The 22,377-nt window shown below is 48.8% G+C and overlaps 8 protein-coding genes across 8 annotated transcripts; 5 read left to right on the top strand and 3 right to left on the bottom strand.

Moving 5' to 3' along the window:
* Positions 1–194: 194 nt before the first annotated feature.
* Positions 195–3,119, top strand: N7500_003031 (transcriptional regulator family TF; the record flags this gene model as incomplete). Its single annotated transcript, XM_056674177.1, has 8 exons — positions 195–260; positions 304–386; positions 458–1,444; positions 1,498–1,706; positions 1,753–1,885; positions 1,946–2,167; positions 2,255–2,410; positions 2,471–3,119. 8 exons carry the CDS (start codon positions 195–197, stop codon positions 3,117–3,119), a joined length of 2,505 nt encoding a protein of 834 aa, XP_056534702.1.
* Positions 3,120–3,135: 16 nt separating this feature from the next.
* Positions 3,136–4,966, bottom strand: N7500_003030 (flavin-containing monooxygenase; the record flags this gene model as incomplete). The annotated part of the gene is made up of 4 exons (XM_056674176.1): positions 3,136–3,272; positions 3,351–3,487; positions 3,543–4,076; positions 4,137–4,966. The coding sequence occupies 4 exons, from the start codon at positions 4,964–4,966 to the stop codon at positions 3,136–3,138; spliced, it is 1,638 nt and encodes a 545-aa protein (XP_056534701.1).
* Positions 4,967–5,423: 457 nt separating this feature from the next.
* N7500_003029 (uncharacterized protein) lies at positions 5,424–6,658 on the top strand (the record flags this gene model as incomplete). The annotated part of the gene is made up of 3 exons (XM_056674175.1): positions 5,424–5,615; positions 5,664–5,700; positions 5,757–6,658. The coding sequence occupies 3 exons, from the start codon at positions 5,424–5,426 to the stop codon at positions 6,656–6,658; spliced, it is 1,131 nt and encodes a 376-aa protein (XP_056534700.1).
* Positions 6,659–7,588: 930 nt separating this feature from the next.
* Positions 7,589–7,919, top strand: N7500_003028 (uncharacterized protein; the record flags this gene model as incomplete). Its single annotated transcript, XM_056674174.1, has 2 exons — positions 7,589–7,620; positions 7,742–7,919. 2 exons carry the CDS (start codon positions 7,589–7,591, stop codon positions 7,917–7,919), a joined length of 210 nt encoding a protein of 69 aa, XP_056534699.1.
* Positions 7,920–8,571: 652 nt separating this feature from the next.
* N7500_003027 (FAD dependent oxidoreductase) lies at positions 8,572–10,702 on the top strand (the record flags this gene model as incomplete). Its single annotated transcript, XM_056674173.1, has 4 exons — positions 8,572–8,670; positions 8,724–8,849; positions 8,915–9,886; positions 10,157–10,702. 4 exons carry the CDS (start codon positions 8,572–8,574, stop codon positions 10,700–10,702), a joined length of 1,743 nt encoding a protein of 580 aa, XP_056534698.1.
* A 300-nt stretch (positions 10,703–11,002) lies between these two features.
* Positions 11,003–14,708, bottom strand: N7500_003026 (HECT-type E3 ubiquitin-protein ligase; the record flags this gene model as incomplete). The annotated part of the gene is made up of 3 exons (XM_056674172.1): positions 11,003–11,925; positions 11,976–14,108; positions 14,174–14,708. 3 exons carry the CDS (start codon positions 14,706–14,708, stop codon positions 11,003–11,005), a joined length of 3,591 nt encoding a protein of 1,196 aa, XP_056534697.1.
* Positions 14,709–15,532: 824 nt separating this feature from the next.
* On the bottom strand, positions 15,533–18,792 carry N7500_003025 (60S ribosomal eL15 domain-containing protein; the record flags this gene model as incomplete). Its single annotated transcript, XM_056674171.1, has 8 exons — positions 15,533–15,756; positions 15,822–16,048; positions 16,136–16,292; positions 16,505–16,591; positions 16,663–16,773; positions 17,388–18,022; positions 18,074–18,614; positions 18,691–18,792. 8 exons carry the CDS (start codon positions 18,790–18,792, stop codon positions 15,616–15,618), a joined length of 2,001 nt encoding a protein of 666 aa, XP_056534696.1. The 3' UTR covers positions 15,533–15,615.
* A 1,162-nt stretch (positions 18,793–19,954) lies between these two features.
* N7500_003024 (histone acetyltransferase NGG1) lies at positions 19,955–22,093 on the top strand (the record flags this gene model as incomplete). The annotated part of the gene is made up of 3 exons (XM_056674170.1): positions 19,955–20,477; positions 20,592–21,058; positions 21,110–22,093. The coding sequence occupies 3 exons, from the start codon at positions 19,955–19,957 to the stop codon at positions 22,091–22,093; spliced, it is 1,974 nt and encodes a 657-aa protein (XP_056534695.1).
* Between the last annotated feature and the right edge of the window lie 284 nt (positions 22,094–22,377).

Genomic DNA, 22,377 nt, shown 5'->3' with positions numbered 1-22,377 from the left:
AGGAACGCCTAGAAAGGAAGTTAGGACGACATCTCAGGGCTATGACACATCTAGGATTGAAGGTCCCATAAATACAAATGTGCAGATTGGTGGCGGGTATAGTTCGGATTAAAAATTTCCCCATATCACCCCGCACTGACTTAGATCCTTCAACTCTTGATATCTCATGGCACCCTACGGAGTAGAAGGAGAACATGTCCCAAAAGAGGAAGCACCACGCCTCCATGGCATGCATCTCATGTCGGGAGAGTAAAGTCAAGGTGAAGATCAATTGGCCCAGGGGTAAATACAAGCTAACACCAGCAGTGTGACGGCGGTAAGCCCAAATGTTCCAGCTGCATGAACAAGCATCGGGAATGTCGATACCAGGTCGTAGACAAGAGAAGGTAGGTGACCCATCAAGGTCATTACATAGAAGAGAGACTTCTAGTTGGATAATAGCGCTGATCATGCGAAGACTTCCACTACGTGTTGCTATAGAGCTTCTATCAAGCAGAGTCGACCAGCTCTGTCTCTTTATTCGCCAAAATGGATTAGAGGCCCCGCCTATGCCAGAAGAGAAAGACACGGCTTTGGTTAAAGTACTGGATATTCTTGGATTGACTGAAGTCCATTCAGCTGCAGTAAACAATCAAGCTGACAAGAAATGCTCCAATCCCAACTCCACGTCCGCAGTCCAGAACCCGCTTTCTGATACCTCAAACTCTCTGCTATCTTCTGCCCCCGGTATAACAGATGAGATCGATAGCACTTGGGCTCAGGCATCTCCGGACAGCACATCGCAAAAATCTCAGTCGAATATCACAATGCTTTCAGACCCACATTCTGTATCGACACTGCCCATGATCGATACTGAAAATCTGGATATCTCAACTACACAGCACTGTCCCCCAACGGATGAGCACTCGGATGCTTCATTGGCAAACTGGGACTGGACCTTGGACTTCGGAACATACATCACACCATCATCCCCAGACATTCCTGAACAAAGCACAGAGCTACTACAGCCTCCAGTGGAGCAATTGGAGAGGCTACCTGAGCCCTTTGAGCCTGCCGTCCTTGAAACCCCACCCAGCCTAGACAGTGATACTAGGAGCACAGAAGAAATCGAAGACCTTATCGACGAGCTTTCTGATCGCATGGGTACATTACGCTTCGGCCCTGGAGGGAAAGCTCGCTTCTATGGCCCAACATCGACCTTCAACCTCGCTGACGCTCCAGTATCTACCAATACTCAGACACACCGTTCGCTTGATTATCTCGACGATACAGATTGGGATAGACAAGTCCCATTATCTCTTGAGGACCATCTTCTTACTCTCTATTTTACCTGGCAAGATCCATCATTCCACGTCGTCGACCGAGAATTGTTCGAGAAAGGAAAGACAGCTTGGTATAGGAAAGCGGAGACCCCGTTCTATTCAGAGGCACTCTGCTATGCAATGTAGGTCCATTGCAATTTCGTGGGTTGACACATGAAATAACATTCGTAAATAGGTGTTCTCTCGGCGCTGCTTTTGAAACTCGTTACCATCCATCCTTTGTGACATTCCCGAAATCACTCGGTGAATTCTTCGGGGACCGCGCAAAAGAGCTCCTTGAAATTGAACTCGACTCTCCATGTGTGGCAACAGTTCAAGCACTGGTGATCTTAAGCAGCCATGAAATCGGTGTGGGCTCAGATACACGTGGATGGCTCTACAGTGGTAAATCCTGTCCAAACTTCCTGGTTTCCTTATCTTACAATTCTAGGGATGGCTTTGCGGCTTGCTTTTGATCTTGCCTTGCATATCGACCTCTCTCCATATGTTGCTCGTGGATCTGTCACCGCTGCCGATGCCGAGCTACGTCGAACTGTCTTTTGGGCTGCATACATGGTTGATCAGTGAGTTCCCGCATTGTTTTCGTATGCACTCGGGATATCTCTAATCTGCTGAAATGCTAGTCTTGTCGGCTTCTACCTCGGTAGACCCTTTTACACTAACATGGAGGATGTTACTGTCAAAAAGCCCAACAATGACGTCGACCATCGAGAACCTTGTAAATGGACACCATACGCGTCTCCCATTCCGTTTGACGATAACTCCGAGTTACTTGACTGTATGGGGGCCGTCAGTCAGCAGGAAGTCACATTATGTGAGCTTATGGCACCCTGCGGCTACTTTCTGTAAGTTTTCGTTCTCAATTGTTGTCGCTCATCGGGATCAGTTGGAATCAAACGAGTTACTTCAGCTAACGCTCACCCCAAAAAAAGATATGGAACATCAGGTATCCCAAGAGCCTTGCTCCAGCAGCTCAATGAAAATAATGTCGCCAAGCTTCTCAACTGGAAAGCTCAGTTGCCCTCATATTTACAAATCAATCTCAACGATCATACTTCTCCATATCTTCCACATGTGTTGCTACTTCAGTGGGTTGCTACTATACTTTACTTCACAAGTCTCAAGCCATTTGCTAACTCATCTTGAAGCATGCAATATTACCAAAACCTCATCTACACCCATCGACCCTGGATGTCAAAAGGCTACCTACAGCCACAACCCCCCAAAGGACCTGGCTCCTCCCACGCTCGGGAGATGTGCATTAATTCCGCCATCTCCATAGCTAAAATCCTCGTACTGTACGAGACCAGATATACCCTCCGTCGTATAAATATCAAAGCAGTCTCAATTACTTCCTCCGCCGTGCTACTACTTCTCTTCGCCGCCGTCTCCCAGTACAAATCCGAAGAAGAGAATATCATCGCTCATCTCAGTACCTGCTTCAGAGCCCTCGATGAGTTCTCTCTATCCTGGCAGAGCGCAAATCGTGCAAAAGACCTCCTAGTCAGACTACAGCACAAATGGGAGGTTCGTACCCGTGCTACCAAGCCGGACCGTGGGCCGGACGGGGCTGGTTATCCCCCAAAGAAGAGATCAAGAACGCTTAATGGATCTGACTCAGTCTCTAATGGTGGAAGGCTTTCTAACTTACAGCCTGAGGCGCGCGATTTCCAGCTGGAGTCGGGCTTAGGTTGGATGCTTATGCTCAGCGGTCAGCTTCCGTCGGATGGAGACGAGGATCTCTATTCGTTTGTCGCAAATACAAATATCCCTGAGTCTGAATATGAGACTATATAGCTATGTCATTTTGAATCTATTTCAAATAGAATGCCAAATCCGCTCCATCTTCTCTCTCCCACTCCAGTTCTCCATTTCCAAGGTAGGAAAACGGATCCGAGCTGTTGTTGTGCCTAATGTCAAAGTCTTCGCCGCGAATATCCTCGATAGCTTCTGTTATCAAGTCAGTATATTAACATACGATATTCTTTCCATACCAGTTGTCAGACTTGCCTTTATAATGTAACACACTACCCGGGTACATCGCTGTAACAGCTTTTCCGTTGTTATACCAAGCATGACAACCCTTACTCCAAACGGTGCGTCTGAGACCCGCTTGGGCACGACGGTTGTAGTTTCGAACAGCGGAATCGGTTACTGCGATGGATCTTTTTGAATGTCAGTTGAGAGGCCGTATATAACCTCATTTGGGGAAACACTCACTTGATATCCTCCCGGGCCATCTTCTTCATCCATTTCAGCATATAATCAGCCGTCCAACCAATCATCTGGGGCACGCTGCCATGGCCAATGGGACAATTGGGTCCATTGAAGATGAAGTAGTTTGGCACTCCACCGGCACAGATAGAAAAGTATGCTTGGGGTACATCCTTCCACTGCACATCCAGTCGTCGACCTTGTCGGGCAACTAGCTCCCACCCAGGAATGAAAGTGGTATCAAAGCCAGTCGCACAAACAATCAAATCAAACTCCTCTTCACCTGCTGTTGTGCGAATACCGGTCTTGGTGATCTCTTCGATGCCTTCAAAGCACCATTTGGCATTTGGTTCCTGCATCGCTTCGAGATATCCATCACCAGGACTTAATCTGCGACATCCGATTTCGTATTTTGGGATCAGTTTGTCAATCAAATGGGAATTTTGACTGAGACGCTGGCGCATAAGTCCAGAAATTGCATCAGACAGCCCTTTGTTGTGCTCCGAGCCAGATAACATCAGTCGGTAGACGGTGTTGACACTTTTGGTAATTAGTAAATACTTAGTCCGATTCACATAGAAAAAGGAGTGAGAAACCTACGAGCAGTCAATTTTTTTCCTGTACTCCAGGAATGCTTTTGGGTCATCTCGGAACATCGCTTTCTCCTCCTCGGTATATTCAAAGTTCGTTCCCATTCCATCCTTCGTGATGTCCGGACAGAGATTGACCGACACCCAGGTCGGCTGACGAATGTAATTGACAATTTTTGCAGCCTTGGGCTGTAGCGCAGGAACCACTTGAAGAGCAGATGAACCATTTCCAATGACTGCGACCTTCTTATCAGTCCAGTCGTAGGTTTTGTCCCAGCCAGCCGTGTGGACAAGCTTGCCAGCGAACTGGTCCAAACCAGCGATATTCGGCATGTTCCACTTGTTGAGAATACCAGAACCGTCAATGAGAATATCTGCTTCATCTTGGATAGTTTTTTCATTCTGTTTCAACTCGAGCGCCCATTTGCCTCGCTCCTCATTCCAAATAGACTTAACGAGCTTGGTATCAAACACAATCGGATCCTTCAATCCATACTTGTCCACCGTGTCGACAATGTATTTCTCAATCTCGGCACCACCCGCATAACATTTTGACCAGTTTGGATTCGGCTCAAATGGAAAGACATAGCTGTGGGCAGGAACATCGCATCCAACACCAGGATAGACGTTCTCGAGCCATGCGCCTCCAACTTCGGGGTTCTTTTCGTAGATCGTGAAATCCACGAACTCAAGTGGCTGCTCATGTTTCAATTTATGAGAAAGAATTAGACCAGAGAACCCTGCCCCTATGCAGATGACACGGAGCTTGCGCTCCTTGAATGCATATTGACCGGGGTCTACATTGATCGTCTCATTGTAAAGCGATTCGTTGGACGGCATGGTGGGTTTTGCTCAAATAGTTGATGGTTTGCTTTTTTCTTCTTTTTTTTTTTCTTCCTTGACTGTTTCTTTTCCCTCTCCACCATTGGGACGGGAAACGGAAGACCCCGGGTCTGATTCCTAACTCAGGGGCTGTCTCCATAGCTCTAACCTTGACGTGGTAGTACTAAGTAAGTAGCGTTGACCGGCGTTTGACCTGGATCGGAAATCCTTCTCGGGTAGTATAAGGAGCGATATCATAGGTGGATGTGTTAAATGCGGTCCCATCGGGGGCCAGGCGTAAACGGGAAGAGCACAAAGTGGACCTCCAATTGATATTGGCTGGGGGCCATCCTTGGCCTTGACATTTGTAAGAACCTTAGCGAAAATTTACAATGTCTTGGAATTCAAAGACACTACGGAGTACCGTACCCTACGATATTTTCACGGATGTGAGAGAGTCTTCTCTCTGATGCAAATGTCGCTCAGTCCGTTCGGGGAACCTCCACCCGGGACGGATCTATCCGCCGATCACGGCTCACGGAACAATGCCGCTGTGATCACAACCTTTGTCCTGGCAACAATAGCAGTCGGGCTTCGGTTTTATACGAGATATCGAGTTCAATCTGTGCGAGTAGCTGCAGATGATTGGATGATCGTGGGGGCCTTTGTATGTCACCATCAAATCGGTCGGTGACTGTTTCTGACAGACCTATAGCTGGCCGTAACTGCAAGTCTGATTTTGACTGTACTTGGTATGTATGAAATCGTGGACGGTGCAGACTGACCTCAATTCTGACCTGTATCACAGGTGGATATCATGGCCTCGGGAGACATGTATGGATTGTCCCTATTGCCGAAGTCGTGGAAACGATGCGCATTCTCTTCGTCTACGTCCTGCTTTACGTCGTCACCGTTCCACTCATAAAACTATCCATTCTACTCTTCTACCGACGCATATTCGGCATGACTTATACAATATGGTTCTGCGTGTTTTTGACAACCGGATATTTCGTCTCTTGCATAATCGCCTTTTTGGTTTGCTGCAGACCGGTCTCATACTACTGGACACAATATGCAGATCCCAGTGGAGGAAAATGTATTTTCGACCTCTACCCATTCTATATCGGTAATGCTGCAGCAAATGTGGCCACGGATGGAATCATTCTGTTGGTTCCAATCCCCCTCGTGTGGAAGCTACAAATGCGAAAAACACAGAAACTCTTGCTATCCGGCATCTTTTTGCTCGGAGGATTGTATGTCGCCCCCCACTCCAAGTACATCTGGCCCAAGCTCAAATATTTCAGTGTCTGCATTGCGAGCATTATCCGGATCTATTACATGACTTTCCTCAAAAACTCCCCCGACGTTACCTGGATCATGGGCGACGTCTTCATCTGGTCCAGCGTTGAGCCCTCCATCGGCATCGTATGCGCCTGTCTTCCAACATTACATCCGCTACTTCGCTCTTTTATCGCTCGCGTGCTTGGAAGTAGTACAGGGAGATATGCTGAGGCTTCGAGCAACCAGGAGTCAGTGAAGAAAAAAATATTTATTCGCCGGCCAACGCCACTTGACTGGGACGAGTCCTTGTTGAGTACACGTGACGTGCAGGTCGAGATGAGCGGAGTCAGGAGGAATCATAGCGACGATGGGAAGATTACAGTGGATACGGACTTTCGAATAGCTGAAGAGAGCAATCAATTGAAGTAGGATAGCAATCTATTGCTGCTAGTGCACCACTTTATATCTTCTTATTGCTAAGATTGACTTCCTTCATATCATGACTTGCATACCCTTTTCCAGTAGACTGTTCCTTGCCTCTATAGCTAAAATGATCAAGAGTTAGACGTAAATATGGCTGGGGCAACAGGATAGCAGCCAGCCATTTGATAGGCGAACCAGGAGCCTATCCTGCCTTGGAAAAACCGTGGAAAAATCCTGCAATGTGTATGAAGACTAGGTAACGGTCTCTTCTCTTTTCCATGAAGTCTAGCGACCTGCCGAGCAGCATGTCCCAATTGCTTTGACTGATTTTACCACGCCCGTAGGTACTTCTTCGGTAATATCAGCGAAGGCTTTCACTTTTGCACTTTTTGTCATTCTTCGCTGTCAGAGCTCGGAGTTTGTGACACGCCTTTCGGCGTTTTTGATTTTGTCATGGTGAAAATCAAATCTCTCGCACTACAATATACGTAGAAGACGATTATTGAGTGGATAAAAGAGATAGGCGGTCAATTCCGTCAGAATCAGCGGCCCTGTGGGTCGAGTGGACCCGTGTTTGCTGACTAATATACTCCCCTCCAGGGCTTTTCTGGGGCAAGGACGGAGTACATACTCCGTATCGTATCTATGTTTTTGACAGCGCCGTGATGGTGTTAAAAAATGTCCAATCTGTTCGCAGGTGTTCAAAAGAAAACTGAACATCATAACAGACATGAGTGGTCGTGTCAGTCACGTCGAGCTCTTGCCAGAGCAGCAACCTAGCATGCAAAACAGACACTACCGAACGCCCATATGAATGCAATGTCTATCACAGGCGTTTTTCTTGAGGTTAGGTTTCCGTCGAAAGCGATTGTGCATTGTAACATGATTCAATCCTACCTTCGAATTCCTAAGTTGAAGGAGCATATATAATACACAATGAGTGATGCTCTTATGGATGTGGACTTATGGTGTGTCGATTGGGATTGGCAAACGCAATATTATTTTCTAGCGGTTGACTTATCTTTTCTTCGCTTGCTTGATAGAGTTACATTAGTTATCTGATTAGGTGAAATAAACCCAGCCAGGCAGGGACATACTCCTCCCCGTTGACTTTATCATGAGCCCACCATGGCGAATCTCCGAGAAGACACTTGGTATTAAAGGTCTCCTTACCAGCCACAATCTCCTCCCAATGTCGATCCGCATTCTCAGCCTCACGCCAGAGAATATGGACCTGTACAAGCTCAGGGCCTCCCTCGACGGGTAATGAGAGACAGCATATCTGCTTGTGATGCTGGGGCATATATGTAATAGTGGCTACTTCGGATCGACACTGCTCGGCCATAAGATGCATCATGCTCTCGCCGCTACTTGGCCTAGCTCATCCACCGAGCTTGGTGAAGTCTACTGTTTCCCAGTGGAGGAATTCCTTTGTGCCGGTCTCGGGGACGTTGGTGCCATCTGGGCGAAACAACATACCTAATGGCATTATGGAGATGGGAAGTGTGGGTTTAATTCATGGATATGAGAAGATGTATAGATGTGATGGCTGGTTTGAGGTAGGATCACCATAAGATGAGTTCAGTTGATGGGAAGGTTGGTCTATTAAAGATTCACTCCGGTTCATAGTGTCGAGTCTTTGTTCAAAAGCAATTGCCTTTATTTTCTTCCATGCCTATATCCGAACAGCAGTAATTGCCTCTTTGTCAATATTTAGCCAGTCTAGTTCTATTTGCTAATTATAAATGTCAAATGAAGGATAAGTACTTTTATATAATATTTTTATAGTTCCAAGGGTCACATACTTTTGAGTTATCGTGATCCGGCTTCGGAGTCGAGTACCCGAGGTCATTCCGGGGGGGGACTTCCTCCCGACTTTGGAAATTGTCCCATCGCAGATTGCTGGTCAACTGCTCGATATGTCTGCACGTGCTCTTAGGCAGTTTAAGCCTAGAAACAAGCTTGCCACTCGCTGCTTCTCCACCACCCGACCTACCAATGCGGACTTCACCCATGCGGTACAGTGCACCTCCGAGATTCGAGACAGACCCAAGGCTAATTCAAATGAAAGGTAATTGGCGGGGGCGTCGTCGGCCTTGCTACCGCACGCCAACTCGCAGCTCGCGAAGGCACCTCAACAATTCTACTAGAGCGACATGACGCACCAGGGACAGAGACGAGCAGTCGCAACTCCGAAGTATGCTACACAAGCCCCAATATCTGGCACCAGACAACGCATAGCCCAAATTAACCCCTTACCAGGTAATCCACGCCGGTCTCTACTACCCAGCCACCTCTCTCAAAACCCGCCTCTGCATCCGCGGCCGCAACCTCCTCTACGACCTCTGCGCGCAACACAACATCCCCCACCGCAACACGAAGAAATGGATCGTAGCGCAAACCCCCACACAATGGGAAGCATGTCTGAAAATACACGCGCACGCACAGGCACTTGGCGACGCGCCGACACGGCTGGTGGGACATGAGGAAGCACAACAGCGCGAGCCAGACGTCAAGGCAGATGCAGGCATTGTCGAGAGCGAGACATCCGGTATTGTGGACAGCCACTCGCTGATGACATATCTGCAGGGCGACTTTGAAGAGCGCGGGGGCGATATTGCGTTCAAGACGCGCGTGACGGGCGTGGAGGCTATCGACGGTGGCCGCGGCGGGTATAAGATTACCGCTGTTTCGGATGAGGATGGCTTGGTTACTTCTATCACCGCTGAGACGCTGGTTAATAGTGCCGGTCATGGTGCCTGCGCTATTAGTAACATGCTCCTTCCGCAAGAGCGTCATTTTGTTCCGCATTATGCGAAGGGCACGTACTTCTCGTATGCGTCATCTAGGCCCAGGACTTCGGTTTTGGTTTATCCGGCTACTTTGCCGGGGACTGGTGGACTTGGGACGCATTTGACGCTTGATATGGGTGGGCGTGTTCGTTTTGGGCCGGATGTTGAGTGGGTCGATAGTCCTGATGATTTGGTGCCGAGCGCTGCGCGCTTGGAGCAGGCGTTGCCGGAGATCAAGGCTTATCTGCCTGGTGTCGATGTCGATGCCATTGCATTGGATTACTGTGGTATTCGCCCTAAATTGGGCAGAGGCGGTGCTGTTAATGAGGGTAAGGGGTTCCAGGACTTTATCATTCGGGAAGAAGAGGGTTTGCCCGGGTTTATTAATTTGTTGGGTATTGAGAGCCCCGGCTTGACGAGTTGTTTGGCGATTGGTGAGATGGTAAATGGTATCTTGTACCGCTAGATATCCCTTGCGTTTTGACTTGTAAATACATGAGTTAGATGGTATATAGAGATACATATAGGGTGCAAATACTGTATGTAGGCCCTTGGCCATATCATGCCATCATTGTTCTACTGAATTCCGCAAAGAGCATCGACATGCCATGAGCTTGCTAAATTTAGAGTCTCGAGGCTTAAGGACCAATGACATCGAAGCCATGAGGGGAGAGGTGAGAGAGGTGAGATTTTAGTTCGATTGCTTATATAGACGACCCCCAACTTCTTCTTACTTCGCAACACCAACATCCCAATCCAACATCCATCCCAAATGGCATCCCTAGGCCTCGGTGCCACCCTGAACCCCAACCAAAATCACGGCCCCGTATTCCTAACATTTAACTTCATCCTCGCCTACGGCCTTCTCTCCTCGCGCACTTTGAAACAATGGTACGGCCTCGATCACCAGGTCTCGCCTCGCGAAGACCTAACCAAATATGGCGAGACCGCTGTGCGCGAAGGCAAGATCACACGCAAACAGTTGGACATGCTGAAGCGCAATGAATCGGCGCACGCTAATGCCGTAGAGAACTTCCCACTACTGGTTTCCGGTGTGCTTTTTGCGTCGTTGGCTGGTGTACCCGCGCAAAAGATCAATGCTGCGGCGTTGTCGTACACTGCTGCCCGGATTGTTTACGGGGCGGTTTACATTTTGGTGGATAGTCCTAAGTGGAGTTGGACCAGGGCGTGGGTGTGGTGGTGGGGGAATTCGAGCTGTTTCTATCTGTTGTGGAAGGCTGGGGAGTTGTTGAATTGAGAGGGAGAGATTTATGGAGATTGGTGTATTATTGAGTGTACTGCATTCTTAGCAGAATATAATGCTAGAGTAGAACAACGTGCAAAAGGCAAACGCCAAAGAAACTCTCTCAGTCATCAAAACTGGATCAACAAAAGACATAACACCTCGTGTGCGATCCGCAATGGGAAATATGATAGTACCAGCAACGCCACAAGATGAAAATCAAAATAAAGCAAAAGCCATCCACTTCGCAAACAACGTCCAGCGTCTATGTAAAATCCCAAACACCACAACGCAAGTTCTGAGCAGTAAAGAAAATCACTTCAAGCCAAATCCTTCGCTATTTACAACTGCATCCCAGAGCAGCTGCTGGAGCTTCTCCCGTGTGGGATAGCGGTAAAGACCCAGCGTGTTGAAACATGTACGCGCAATCGGGTAACGGTGACAGTCATCTCCAAGACAAGCAAGACGGATGATAAGGCTTGTAGCCCCCATGGCTGGGATGCGATCACTGCCAGTAATGAATGACAGGATCTTGCGTTGCGCTTGAGGCTGCGATCTCTCGAAGAAGTCCCAGAACCATCGCACCACGGGTACGGACTCTGGTCGTGGATGCGACCAGTTGTCATAGGTGGCCACGGCCCGGAGAGAACTGACATCAAGTGGTTCATCTGAACCGCGGACTAGCATTTCGATCTCTTCTGGTCGGAACAGCGATAGCGCATTGCCGCCGCAAACCGTGAAGAAACCACGCTTGAAAGGTTCAAATTGTCGAGCCACGGCTGTGTCTAGCAGGTATTTGACATACAAATCCACAAACTCACGCTTGTTAGAATTGGTCACCGGCCGATTCTCGCCATTTGCACAGAGTGGCACACTGGTGGTCTCGCCATAGCGATCGACCTGAGCAACGAAATCGTAGCAGAATGTCTCGGCAACATTACCTTCGAATTCCAGTAGACCCCGGAGTCCTTTGGCGAGAGCTGGCCGGTACTCTGCAAGATCTTCTAGTGTACATTTGAAGGGCGAACGCAAGGAGGTAGCTCCTTGTGGCCCACTGGCGTGCGGCGCCGACGATAGCAATTTCTTGAACGCAAACGGCGGGAGATCAACATCAAGTATGGTGGAGTTGTAAATAGCAAGACCTAGAAGAACCCCAACCAAAAAGAATTGTTCGGATGACTCAAAGCAATAAGGATTGAAGTAACAGTACTGAGAATCATCATCGTAGATGAAGAGGCCTATTTCGGATTAGTCGGTCAATTAATGCTTCAGATCAGAAAATGCTTACCATGAAGCGGATCAAAGACCTCTCGGACAAGCAGAAGGAACCATTCCTTCCGCAGGCCACCTGCGTCAATGCCTTCTTCGCCCAAGAATTCGATCCGGAGACCCTTTTTGATTTCTTCTTGTCCAGTACCAACAACTTCGCTCACTCCCCTGAGGCTGTCTTCAATCAGACACTCGCGCCGTACCTTCAGCACCAGGTACTGACTAGCCGCACTGTGGTTGAGGACACTGTTAAAAAATGCATCGCGTGCCTTCACTTCCATTTGACGCCGTGCATCATGCTCCATGATATGAATTTTGGCCCAGATGCTGAGGAGGAACGGGTACTGACAGAACGAAAACTTTGTGAGCTTAGCTTCCCAAGTTTCGAAGTCCGTCACTAGATCTGAATAGTCCAACAGCGTATTGTAAAATGTACTGATCGGAATCATGTGTCCTTGACGAGGGCCTGGGTTCTTGGGCATCTCAAGACTGCGCGGGGTTCCATCAGATTTTCTCGTTGCAGCGGAAATGTTAGCTGTAAAGAACAGCGACATTACTCTTGCCGCCGCTCTGATCTGCCAGTCTTCGGCGTATACTATGGGGTCTTCGGTTTTCTTGCCAGACTTCTTGTTCGTGTTGCCTCGACTAATCGCAGCGTGAAGTTCAGCAGCCGTATTTCCCGAAGCACTGGCGAAGCTTGGTATTAGATCATCCCCATCTTGAGGGGTTTGATGACGCTTTCGCCCATGTTGACGACTCAAACGGTAAGTGAGAAATCCACCGACAAGTTCTACCAGCCGCTCGAAATGTCTGACAGAGAAACGGGAAGCCCAGGACACGAAGTAGTGATGGCAGTCATTGGGCAAGTTGGACATGAGTCCTAGAATCCGTTTGATAATTCCATAGTGGTGACTGGAGCCCTCTGGACGAGCAGGGGCTTTGGGCAAGGCTTTGTGTGAGGGTTTTCCGTCTCGGTTTGCCGACTTCGGATGGTCTGTTGGGTGCGGGGGGCGTCTATCGTCTCTAGGATACGGTGTGACCGGTGTTGCGGGCGTGGCCGTTGGATGCCGGCTATATGACGCAGGAGAAGACAGGATAGGGTTTGCTAACAATATGAACAAGAACCTGGTGTCTTCTGGCTTCTTCAGAACACGACGCGGGCGCTTGAGAAGACCCTCGGTAGCTTTCAACAGTGCCCGTTGTAAGTGTAAACGAGAATCGCTGATCTGTCTCGCAATCAAGGTTGGGTCAATAGACGCCCATCTCTTAGCTCGTATCGAATCCGCTTCTGATCGTGTCGGGACGGGTTTTTTGGCCGCCCATAGCTCATTCCAAGAACTCCCCGCAGACAAAATGGAATGATACCACTGGGCTACCTCGGTCCAATTGATCCGAGGACTTCGCGATGATACCATCCGAGACTTTGGGGTATTCTTCTCTTTGGAATACGCGGACTTCTGCCCTTCAGCCTCAGCCCATTCATTCATCCACCAAGAAGAGTTCTCGGTCAGATCTCCCAATAGAAGAGTTTTCGCATCCGGTTCAAAGACAGGAGTTTCATGTGATGGTTGGGGTATCGTGGTCGGTTCCACCTTCATTCTCGGGGGAATACCACTACTGGCTGATCGAGCTGATCGAGGAGGTGGGTACGTGGTGAAAGATTCGTTGAGATAATCACAGCCTTTGAAGGCAGTGGCAATTGCATTTTCCAGCTGTTTGAAAATGTGTGTCCGATTGTCGCAATTTTGAGACTCCGGGTTCCCAGCTTGAGAGACACCTTGCGGGCTGCAGTCTAGCTTTGGAGACGGTGGAAGATCTGAGTTTGCTCGGATTCTGACAGGTATTTCATTGCCCTCTAGCCGAACAGATTGTGGTGTCGAGCCACTCGAGTTCTCTTTTGATGCCGACAACTTTTCCCGTCCACTGGAATGGGAAGCACTACGGCCCCGAGAACTCTCAGTGCGCGGGGGTAAGAGATTGTTGGAACCGGAAGCATGAGCCTGCATTAACGGAAGATCAGGCAGGGGTTTGTTCTTTCTGTCATCATCTGGCGGCAACCATGACCGGGAGCCTTTATCCAAAAGGTTATCGAAATACACGTTTAGGCACGCCCCGATCATACCACGGGTTTGGTTGGCCGTCAAAGGAAGCACTGTGGTAAAAATCAGTATCTTTTACAAAATTATGGAGTAAAACTAGCATTGGGTATAGTGTTACCTTTGTTTGCCAACTTGGACACCCCACCCTGAGACCCTTGTGGAGGGTTGTCTGTTGCTTCATGGGAAACTGGCTCAAGGTCTGTGACCATCAAGCAGTCGGTGCATCTAAACACCTTTAAGTGTCGTGGCCACCGGACGGTAGCATCACAAGTCTGGCACTTTCCCTCGACGATATCATTTCCAAGTGCTGCACCTTTCCGGGGACTTGACGTCTCGGGCTCCATTGGATAGGTTGCATCATCATCGTCGTCATCTTCAGAGTCCCAGATCGCATGTTTGCCGACTGTCTTGTCCCGTTTGCGCCCAAACCCAGCGAATGGATTGCTTATCGAGCGTGAATGTCCTCGATGGGACGAACTCTTGGGCATACTACCGTTTGACGGTGGCACGATCGAAGCATCGCGAGGCCGAGCCACGCGGCGTGGACTGGTTTCCAGACCAGATATTTGAGAAGCGTGTGGTGGAATGGCGGCGGTGCTAGAAGTTGAGCTCGGGGGGATGGGCGGCAGGTGACGTTCAAAACGGGACGGCATGGAGGCACATCAACTTTATTGGGTTTAATTTAACCAAATTCAACCTCTCCAGTATGGTGTCCAGCTCGTGGAGCTTGTTCTTCGTGCCAGACACATGCGAGTAGATCGTGGAGGACGGAGTGGGGGTAAAGCAGTCGAGTAAAGCGACCTCAGCTGTGCTTCTTTGTTTGGTAAATAACAGGTTGATCTAGCGCAGGGATGGCTATTCAGTAAGCAATTCAGGTTTCACCAAATGAAGAACCATCTCACCTTGGGATCCAATAGAAGAATGATGGATCGTTACAACAGCATTTCATAGTCTGTGGACGGATTGGGAAAGCGGCCGGGGGTAGGGAGTGGTTCATGCCTCAGGCGGTTGGTTTCTATTTATGGATTAGCCGCCTGAAATCGCAGGCGACAGATCTATTTTTGTGGGACAACGCATATCTCGAGGATCGTTAATCAAAACAGCAATCAAGGTGTAGAGATTTTCAATTTGAAAGAACCATACGTATAGGTTTTCGGCCACAAGTGGACTAGAGCACTTAATAGCGATCCGCTAAGGCAAACTACTATCCGACGACGGTTGGGCCCCCTGGGGCCACAAGTACGGCACGGAGAGACGAAAACCAGTCAAATTTCACGGCAGACATACATACACCGATAAAATAGTACGAAACACTACATCATTGAAGTCTACGTATTCTTCAATACCAGTGGCATGGAGTTGAACCAGTCATACTTCGTTAATAGGGGAATTGAAAATAGAACAAGATGGCTTTTTGGCTAACAACAGAACCGGCTGGCCTGCATTAAAGTTGAACCCAGCGTGGAGCACACTGTCTGGTAAAGAAGTGCTTCAATAAATGACCACATGCCGTAACCAACACTTTCCAACCGAAACCACTGGCAAAGTGCACTACCGCACTTAACGGTAACGCCAGTAGCTCTGGGTGTTCTGGCGCTTCCAGGTGTGGCGGCGACCAGCCTTGGTGTTGTTGTAGCGGTGACCCTTGTTGATACCACGGGACTTCTTGCCGGTGGCGGTGAGGCCACGGGACTCGCGGTGCTAGAGAAAAAGGCCTGGTCAGTAAAGCTCTTGGGCATTGTAGTCGGATTCTGAGCTAAACTCACCTTGTGGACAGAGTTGCAGATCCAGTTGATGCGGGCATCACGACGGATGGCCTTGTGCTGGGGGTCGACGAGGATAACCTCGTAGTACTTGTAGGTGGAATCCTGGTTGATCCAGTAGGAGTTCAGGACGCGCAAGTTAGCAGCGCGGCGGCCAACACGCTCCTCGGCGGTGGACTTGAGAGCACGCTGGTACTTGAGCTGGTTGACACCGTGGTTGGTGGGCTTGCCTGTTCACACAACCACACATTAGCCAAAAAATCCTTCAATTCCCAGATTCCAGAAAAAAATCCGTGATCGACAGGAAAAATTCGTACCGAAAGTGGCACCCTTGGCGACAGGGCGTTTGCGGCCACCGCGGCGGACACGGGCACGGTAGATAACGTAACCCTGCTTGGCCTTGTAACCGAGACGACGGGCCTTATCGGGGCGCGAGGGGCGCGAGGCACGGTGGATGGCGTTCAGCTGGCGGAGCTATATTATGCACTCTCAGCAAAGTTCAACGAGTGTATAGCAAGACACATGAAGCCCAAAAAGGTTTTCTTGCGTGCCACAATCATTTCCGCCGAATGACTTTTTTTCAAGCCGCCTAGCAATACCACAAAAAAACGGCATATCCTAAGGCAACGCTCACGAGCGCTCGGCGGAGATGTTAGGCAATCGAGGGGCGAAGGGGTTTATCTCACCTCCCAGCATCGGACGCGCAGCAGGAAGCGAATCACATCGGACTGCTTCTTCTTCTGGATTTCTTCCACGTACTTGAGGGCACCCATCTGTACGGTTTTAGGTCAGAGAAATGCACTGGCGGTTGAGATTGGATTGAATGAATGATGATCAAACGTACCTTGTCGGCTGTACGAGGTCGTCGGTTGTCGTTGTCGCAAAAAGTTCGAGGAGGAAAACGTCTAGAGGCAGAGGTTGTGTGTGGGACGCTAGCGATTAGCGAGTTGACCCACTACAACCAATCACGGGAGGGAAAAGATTAATGCCTTGGAAATCAGGTGTTAATATCCCTCTCCAGCCTCAGGCAGCAAATATGTGAGCATTGACCAACGCAACCTACTGATAGGTCAGAGTCCAGTGGTAAAAGTTCTGTTCATTTTCCTACTTTGGCATTGTTCAAGAAAAACAAAGGGCGAGGAATGGAAGGGGACTTCTTCAAGCATTATCCATTTCTACACGCGCGGCTTATATCATAGAATTCCTAGAAGTAAAAGCAGTCACACTAAAAACCAACAAGTTTCCAGTGACCAACTGATCTGTAATTCTATGATTCAAAAATTTTGTTTCAATATGATTGATTTAGAGATACGTTCTCTAGGTACTCGATCACTATCAGAATATCATACACAAGCATCAACATCGTCAAATCACCACGCTCGCTCAGTAAATGCAAATAATGATTCCCGCTCCCTCCATGCTCGCGTAGAGGTACAATCTTCCAAAATCAAAAAGAAAAATCAAACCAAGTCAAACCAAGTCAGACCAAGTCAAATGAGCTAAAACAAGCAAGCCAGTCTCATGTGCTGGTTATATTCAACGGCGCCTCGAAAGATACTCTTGTTCTACCATTTCATTGGTCACAGAGATATAGTACGAGCCCGCTGGCAAAACGGTCTTTTTGCATAGAGGGCAAAGGCAGCAGTTCTGAGTCAGGAATGGATCGATGCAAGCTGAGTCAAATATGTGTCCACACGGCAGTTCGCGAACCGTAGATGACCCAACAACAAAATCGTCGAGACAGATAGCACAAGTTGTTTGAGTGTAGCTCAGGCGGTACTTGCCTCTGGAGGAATCATTCTGTCCAGGTTTAATCACTGCTGCCTCTGGCTTCTGGATGCCAGCCTCTTCATGCGCATGGTTGTCTTCGTTGGGCGACAGTGAGTTGGTCTTGTCGCCAGAATCCGGTTCTATTGGATTCGGCGATGTATTATCTTGTGGAAGGGCTGCCTCTGTCGGAGGAATGACCTCCAAGTATGTATAAAGTGGCAATTTGTTGACCACCTCCTGAGGGGCCATCATTTGGTTCAATGCCAAGGCCTCGATGTCGACTTGACCTGCATTGATACGTCTCTGCAGCTGAGCCCGTCTTTTGCGCAGGACAAGCCGATAAATAATGATTAGGAGGATACTGAGTATCAGAACTGTTCCTGCAATTGCAAGTACAAAGCTCCAGACGCTCGTAGCCGGTGTAGTCTCTTCGCCTGCGATGCGTGAGTATAGATCTGGACATTGAGGCCTCTTTTTCTACCTACCAGTTTCAATCCTAGCAAATAACCGACTAGTCTTAGTCTGTAACTCAAATTTCTCGGTCAAGTTTTCTCTCTTGTTTTCTTGTGTCTTAGCTGAATACCATGAGAGATCATTGATCAATGAGGTTCCAGCTGGCCCTGGAATAGCATACACCGGGTAATTGTTGTCCATTCTCCATTTATCCCCGTCGTTGATTGCCCAGCGGGAGTCATTTGAGTCAGGTGGTAAGCTGGTCTCGTTGTCTGAGGGCTGGAAAAAAATCATAGCATGCGTGCCGACTTTTTGAGCGGCAGAGAGGAACGATAGCGAACATTCGGCGGTTACCCATGGAGCAAGGCCAACTAAGGAGTATCCGAAGTCTGACACGTCTTCATAGCGGGTAACGTTTGGCGGCACAGACGAAACGGTAATATCATAGCACGGATCATGCGGCTCCAGACTGGGTACAAACAAGAGGCCTGATACCAATCCGTTCTCGGGAATGCTGTTGCTTGATATCGTTTGAACCTTGCGATCGAGAACAAAGCGATAGGCGACATTTTCCTATACAATTATACGAGTTAGGATCGACTCCGGAGGCTGTTGTCGACTTTTGGATGAACGAATTTCATGTACTTACTTCGACTGACGACGTAGAATTCGAGGCTTGCCCTTCACCTGCCCAAAGTGTAGCCACTTTACCTGCCGAGTCATTTCTCGTAGACATGGTAGCAGCTGACATGATGGTTTGTCGTTTGTTCAAGTCAATAGTGAAGATGAATGTCAAGTAAAAGATATACTAGAGTCTAGATGGTGAAGACCAGTGAGGAGGGTGTGTGCATACTAGTAAGGGAAACAGTTTGTATATGAAAGAGAATTTGAAAATGGCAGCCACTATGATTTGAGGCAAAGTCATTTGAGACGATACTCAGCCCTGAAGCATCCCATACATCCTGCTAATTAGAGCTCTACGGCGGAGGAATGCAAGAGTCAATCGGGACCGTCACAAGAATGTAGAATAAGCCTGGTTCCAACCACGAGGCAAGAGGCAAAAGGTCTTGGCTAAATTTCACCGAGTTTCAAATTTCGAAGAAGTGTCCGTGAACGAGTAAACAAGCGAAAATGACCGAGGGCATGGTCTACATTGTATACTTCGCTAAACATGGCCGTTCGCGGTAGACCGTTTGGGGAGATGATCATCAACAGGCAACTTTTCAAGCTTTTGCACTTGGCGTGGGGAATTATGTTGTTTTATAAATAGTAATTCTTCAGCGCTTTCAATTCACAAAAGATCCGAATTACTCTCTGATGCTCATCCCTCAAAATGCGGCCAGAGTAGCCGACATGGTTCTCTCCGCAGAATGTCAGAATAAGGATGCGTGTCAACATTTCCGGGAGGCCATGTGTCGGCTGTCATCCGGTGAGGCACAAGCTGTATGTTGCATTATCAAGTGAAGAATGACAATTGAATAATCTCAAAGCCTGCATATGCCTGGCTCCAGTACGGAGTAATATACCCATGGATGTTCATTCCCCGTACTCAGGACCAATAAATTGAAGATGGCGCACGTGATGATAGGAGTCATATCGCCATCACGTGGATATCTCTGGCCGACCGCCAACGATCATTCACCTTGGGGAAAGTCAATAATTCATCCGTGATTGAGAGGACTTCTGGCTCTGTATCTGCTTTAGCTCGGGATCAGGCAATTTGAGGGCTATTCAACCCCCTTTCATTCTTCTTCGCTCCCAGTGACCAACGACAGCATGTGTCTGTCTAGTCCCATCTACACATAGTATCCTCTCTGTCAACCAATCTCTCTTTTCGTTGAACCTGTCTTTGGTGTCTGAATCATTCCATCCGTTCCTTTCCCTTCATCAGATTATCGGTCTGAAGAAACACCATGCCGTCCGCGTACAAAGGCAAAGGCAAAGGCCGCGATGCGCGCCAGTCGCGTAGTCGCAATACCACCCCGTCCAGCGCTAGTGCTCCCTCTATTCCATCCCTCCCCATTCAGAGCTACTTGGAGAACGATGTCACCAAACACATTGAATTGGCTAGTGCCCAGTACTCCGATGTGTTGGATCTGGTATCTGCGCAGAACATTCCAGATTCAAAAACACTTGAGGCCTTGGTGGAGCACCTGAAGGGTCTTAGTGACATGGCCGATATTCGGGGCGAGGTTTGCAACGCTGGAATGCGCGAAATGTCTCAAAAACGCAAAGAAGTTGAAGATCAGGAGCTTGATCGTGAAGTTCGGGATCGCTCCAAGTTGAAACGTGAAACCGAAGAGGATGACGATATCCATAAGGGCGGGAAGCTGAAGAAGCGGAAAGAGCGCCCAAGTGGAAAGGAGGAGCGGCCATTAAATCATGGCGCACATGAGGTAGCGCGTCAAGATGGAGCCGAGACTAAGGTTGAGGGAGGTAAGAGATCCAAATCGGCGCTTTCTTCCCACTCTTTGTTTTTACGGACCCATCTCCACAACTTCGATCTTCTTTCGGTTTCCCCACCGTTCAACCTTCACTAACCATCAAAAGGGGCTTCTCCAGCATCGAAAAACTCCAAGAATGCGATATCAGATGAAAGCTCCTCGCTTTCACCTCCATCGATGATGTCCCCCAACGGCACGACCACTGCGGGCGATGGCCCTCCCCCCGGGACCCCCGGGTCTGAAACCAGTACCGATTCCCATCAACCTGAGCCCCAGCCTGCAATTCCTCATATACAAGTCTTTGGCGAGAACCCACTGAAGTTTGATGATCCAACCATTTACAACATTCGAGATGTTCTCCCAGGCATGACAGACGATGAAAAGAAAGAGATTTACAGCGTTGCTCACTTCCCAAAAACCGATCTCGCACACATGGCAGCCGGTGTGGCTCCTGACAAGGACTTCAGCAACGCCAAACCTGCCAACCAAGTCAGCGCGAATACTTTCCAGACTTATATTGAACCCTACGTCCGGCCTCTTACCGAGGAGGACATTGCCTGGTTGAAGGAAAGAGTGAGTCAATTGAAGCTACTCTCATGTCAACACAAGCTGACCTTGTCACAGGGTGATCGCACTACCCCATTCATCATGCCCCGTCGCGGAAAGAAAAACTATCGTCAAATTTGGGCGGAAGAAGATGGAGTGTCATACGACTCGAGCCAAGATGACAAGGACCAGCTACCCTTGAATCAAGGCCGTGGCAGCATTGAACAGCTGACTGACGATAAAGCCGAAACCAACGAAATCTCGGTTGGACCTCTCCTCAGCCGCCTCTGCTCTCTCCTTCGTTACGAGCATCGTACCTTGCCTGAAGATTCCAACCCAACCGCAAATGGGGATACTGGTAGTGTGAGTGGACTAGGTGGTGATGCAATGGATATCGACCAACCCGTCGTTGAGAAGGAGAACAAGAGCGAAACTAAGCCTCTGCCTGCTGCAACCACCTTCCGCGACGCAGATCCAAACGACTTCAAAACTTCGGTCGCAAAGCTGGATCATGCCCAACTAGACGAACGCGCCAAAGCCGAACTGCGATTCATCGGTTTCCTCGGTGCGGATGATAACCCAGACTACGACGCTCACTACGATGATGAAGTTGCTGAACGACTCCGCCTACTTCAAAGCGAGCTCAAGAAGCAGATTGTCACCAACAACGCGCGCAAAGCTCGCATCCTAAAAATTGCCCAGGAGCATATGGCCATGCTTGAGTTTACTACCATCCAAGACGATCTCGACTCCCAGGTCCAACAAGCCTATCTCAAGCGCACCCGCACTATGGGCAAAAGTAAGAAGGGCGCTCAGCCCAAGCACCGTCCTGGGGGTGCAGGCGGCGGCAGCCATGTCGCCGGTGCTGCGGGAGTTTCGCGACCTGCTGTCGGAGACGCTGCGAAAATTGTCATGGACCGTCGTCGTCGCTGGAACGAGGCATTCCTGCCTATCTTTGACGACATCAAGACTACCATTCCCTCCGAGGGAGAATCGATCTTCGACCCAGAGGTTATGGCTGAGTATGAGAAAGCTGAGCTTGAGAATTGGGACGAGGAATAAATGCTCCAATTCCATTCTCTTCTGGGTTTTCTCACTCGACGACCCGTTGATTGTCCTTTGGCTGCCTCTTAACCACCTCAACTTTGTTTTTGATTTATTTCCCGCACGATACGATACGAATGCATGATGGACTGGCATGGCGTTAGCAGATACCTCTTCTTTTCTTTTCTTTTTTTTTTTTTTTCTCTGTTCCACCACATGAAATGTTGAAACCCCGGCGTGGCTATGTTGTAGTCCGCTTGAAGATACAAACTGGATCTTTTCCACAACATGTATCTAGCCAG

Source organism: Penicillium coprophilum (genome assembly GCF_028826855.1).
Source record: "Penicillium coprophilum strain IBT 35676 chromosome Unknown utg000002l_segment0_segment1, whole genome shotgun sequence".
Lineage (NCBI taxonomy): Eukaryota > Fungi > Ascomycota > Eurotiomycetes > Eurotiales > Aspergillaceae > Penicillium > Penicillium coprophilum.
This window is presented reverse-complemented; position numbering and strand designations above follow the sequence as displayed.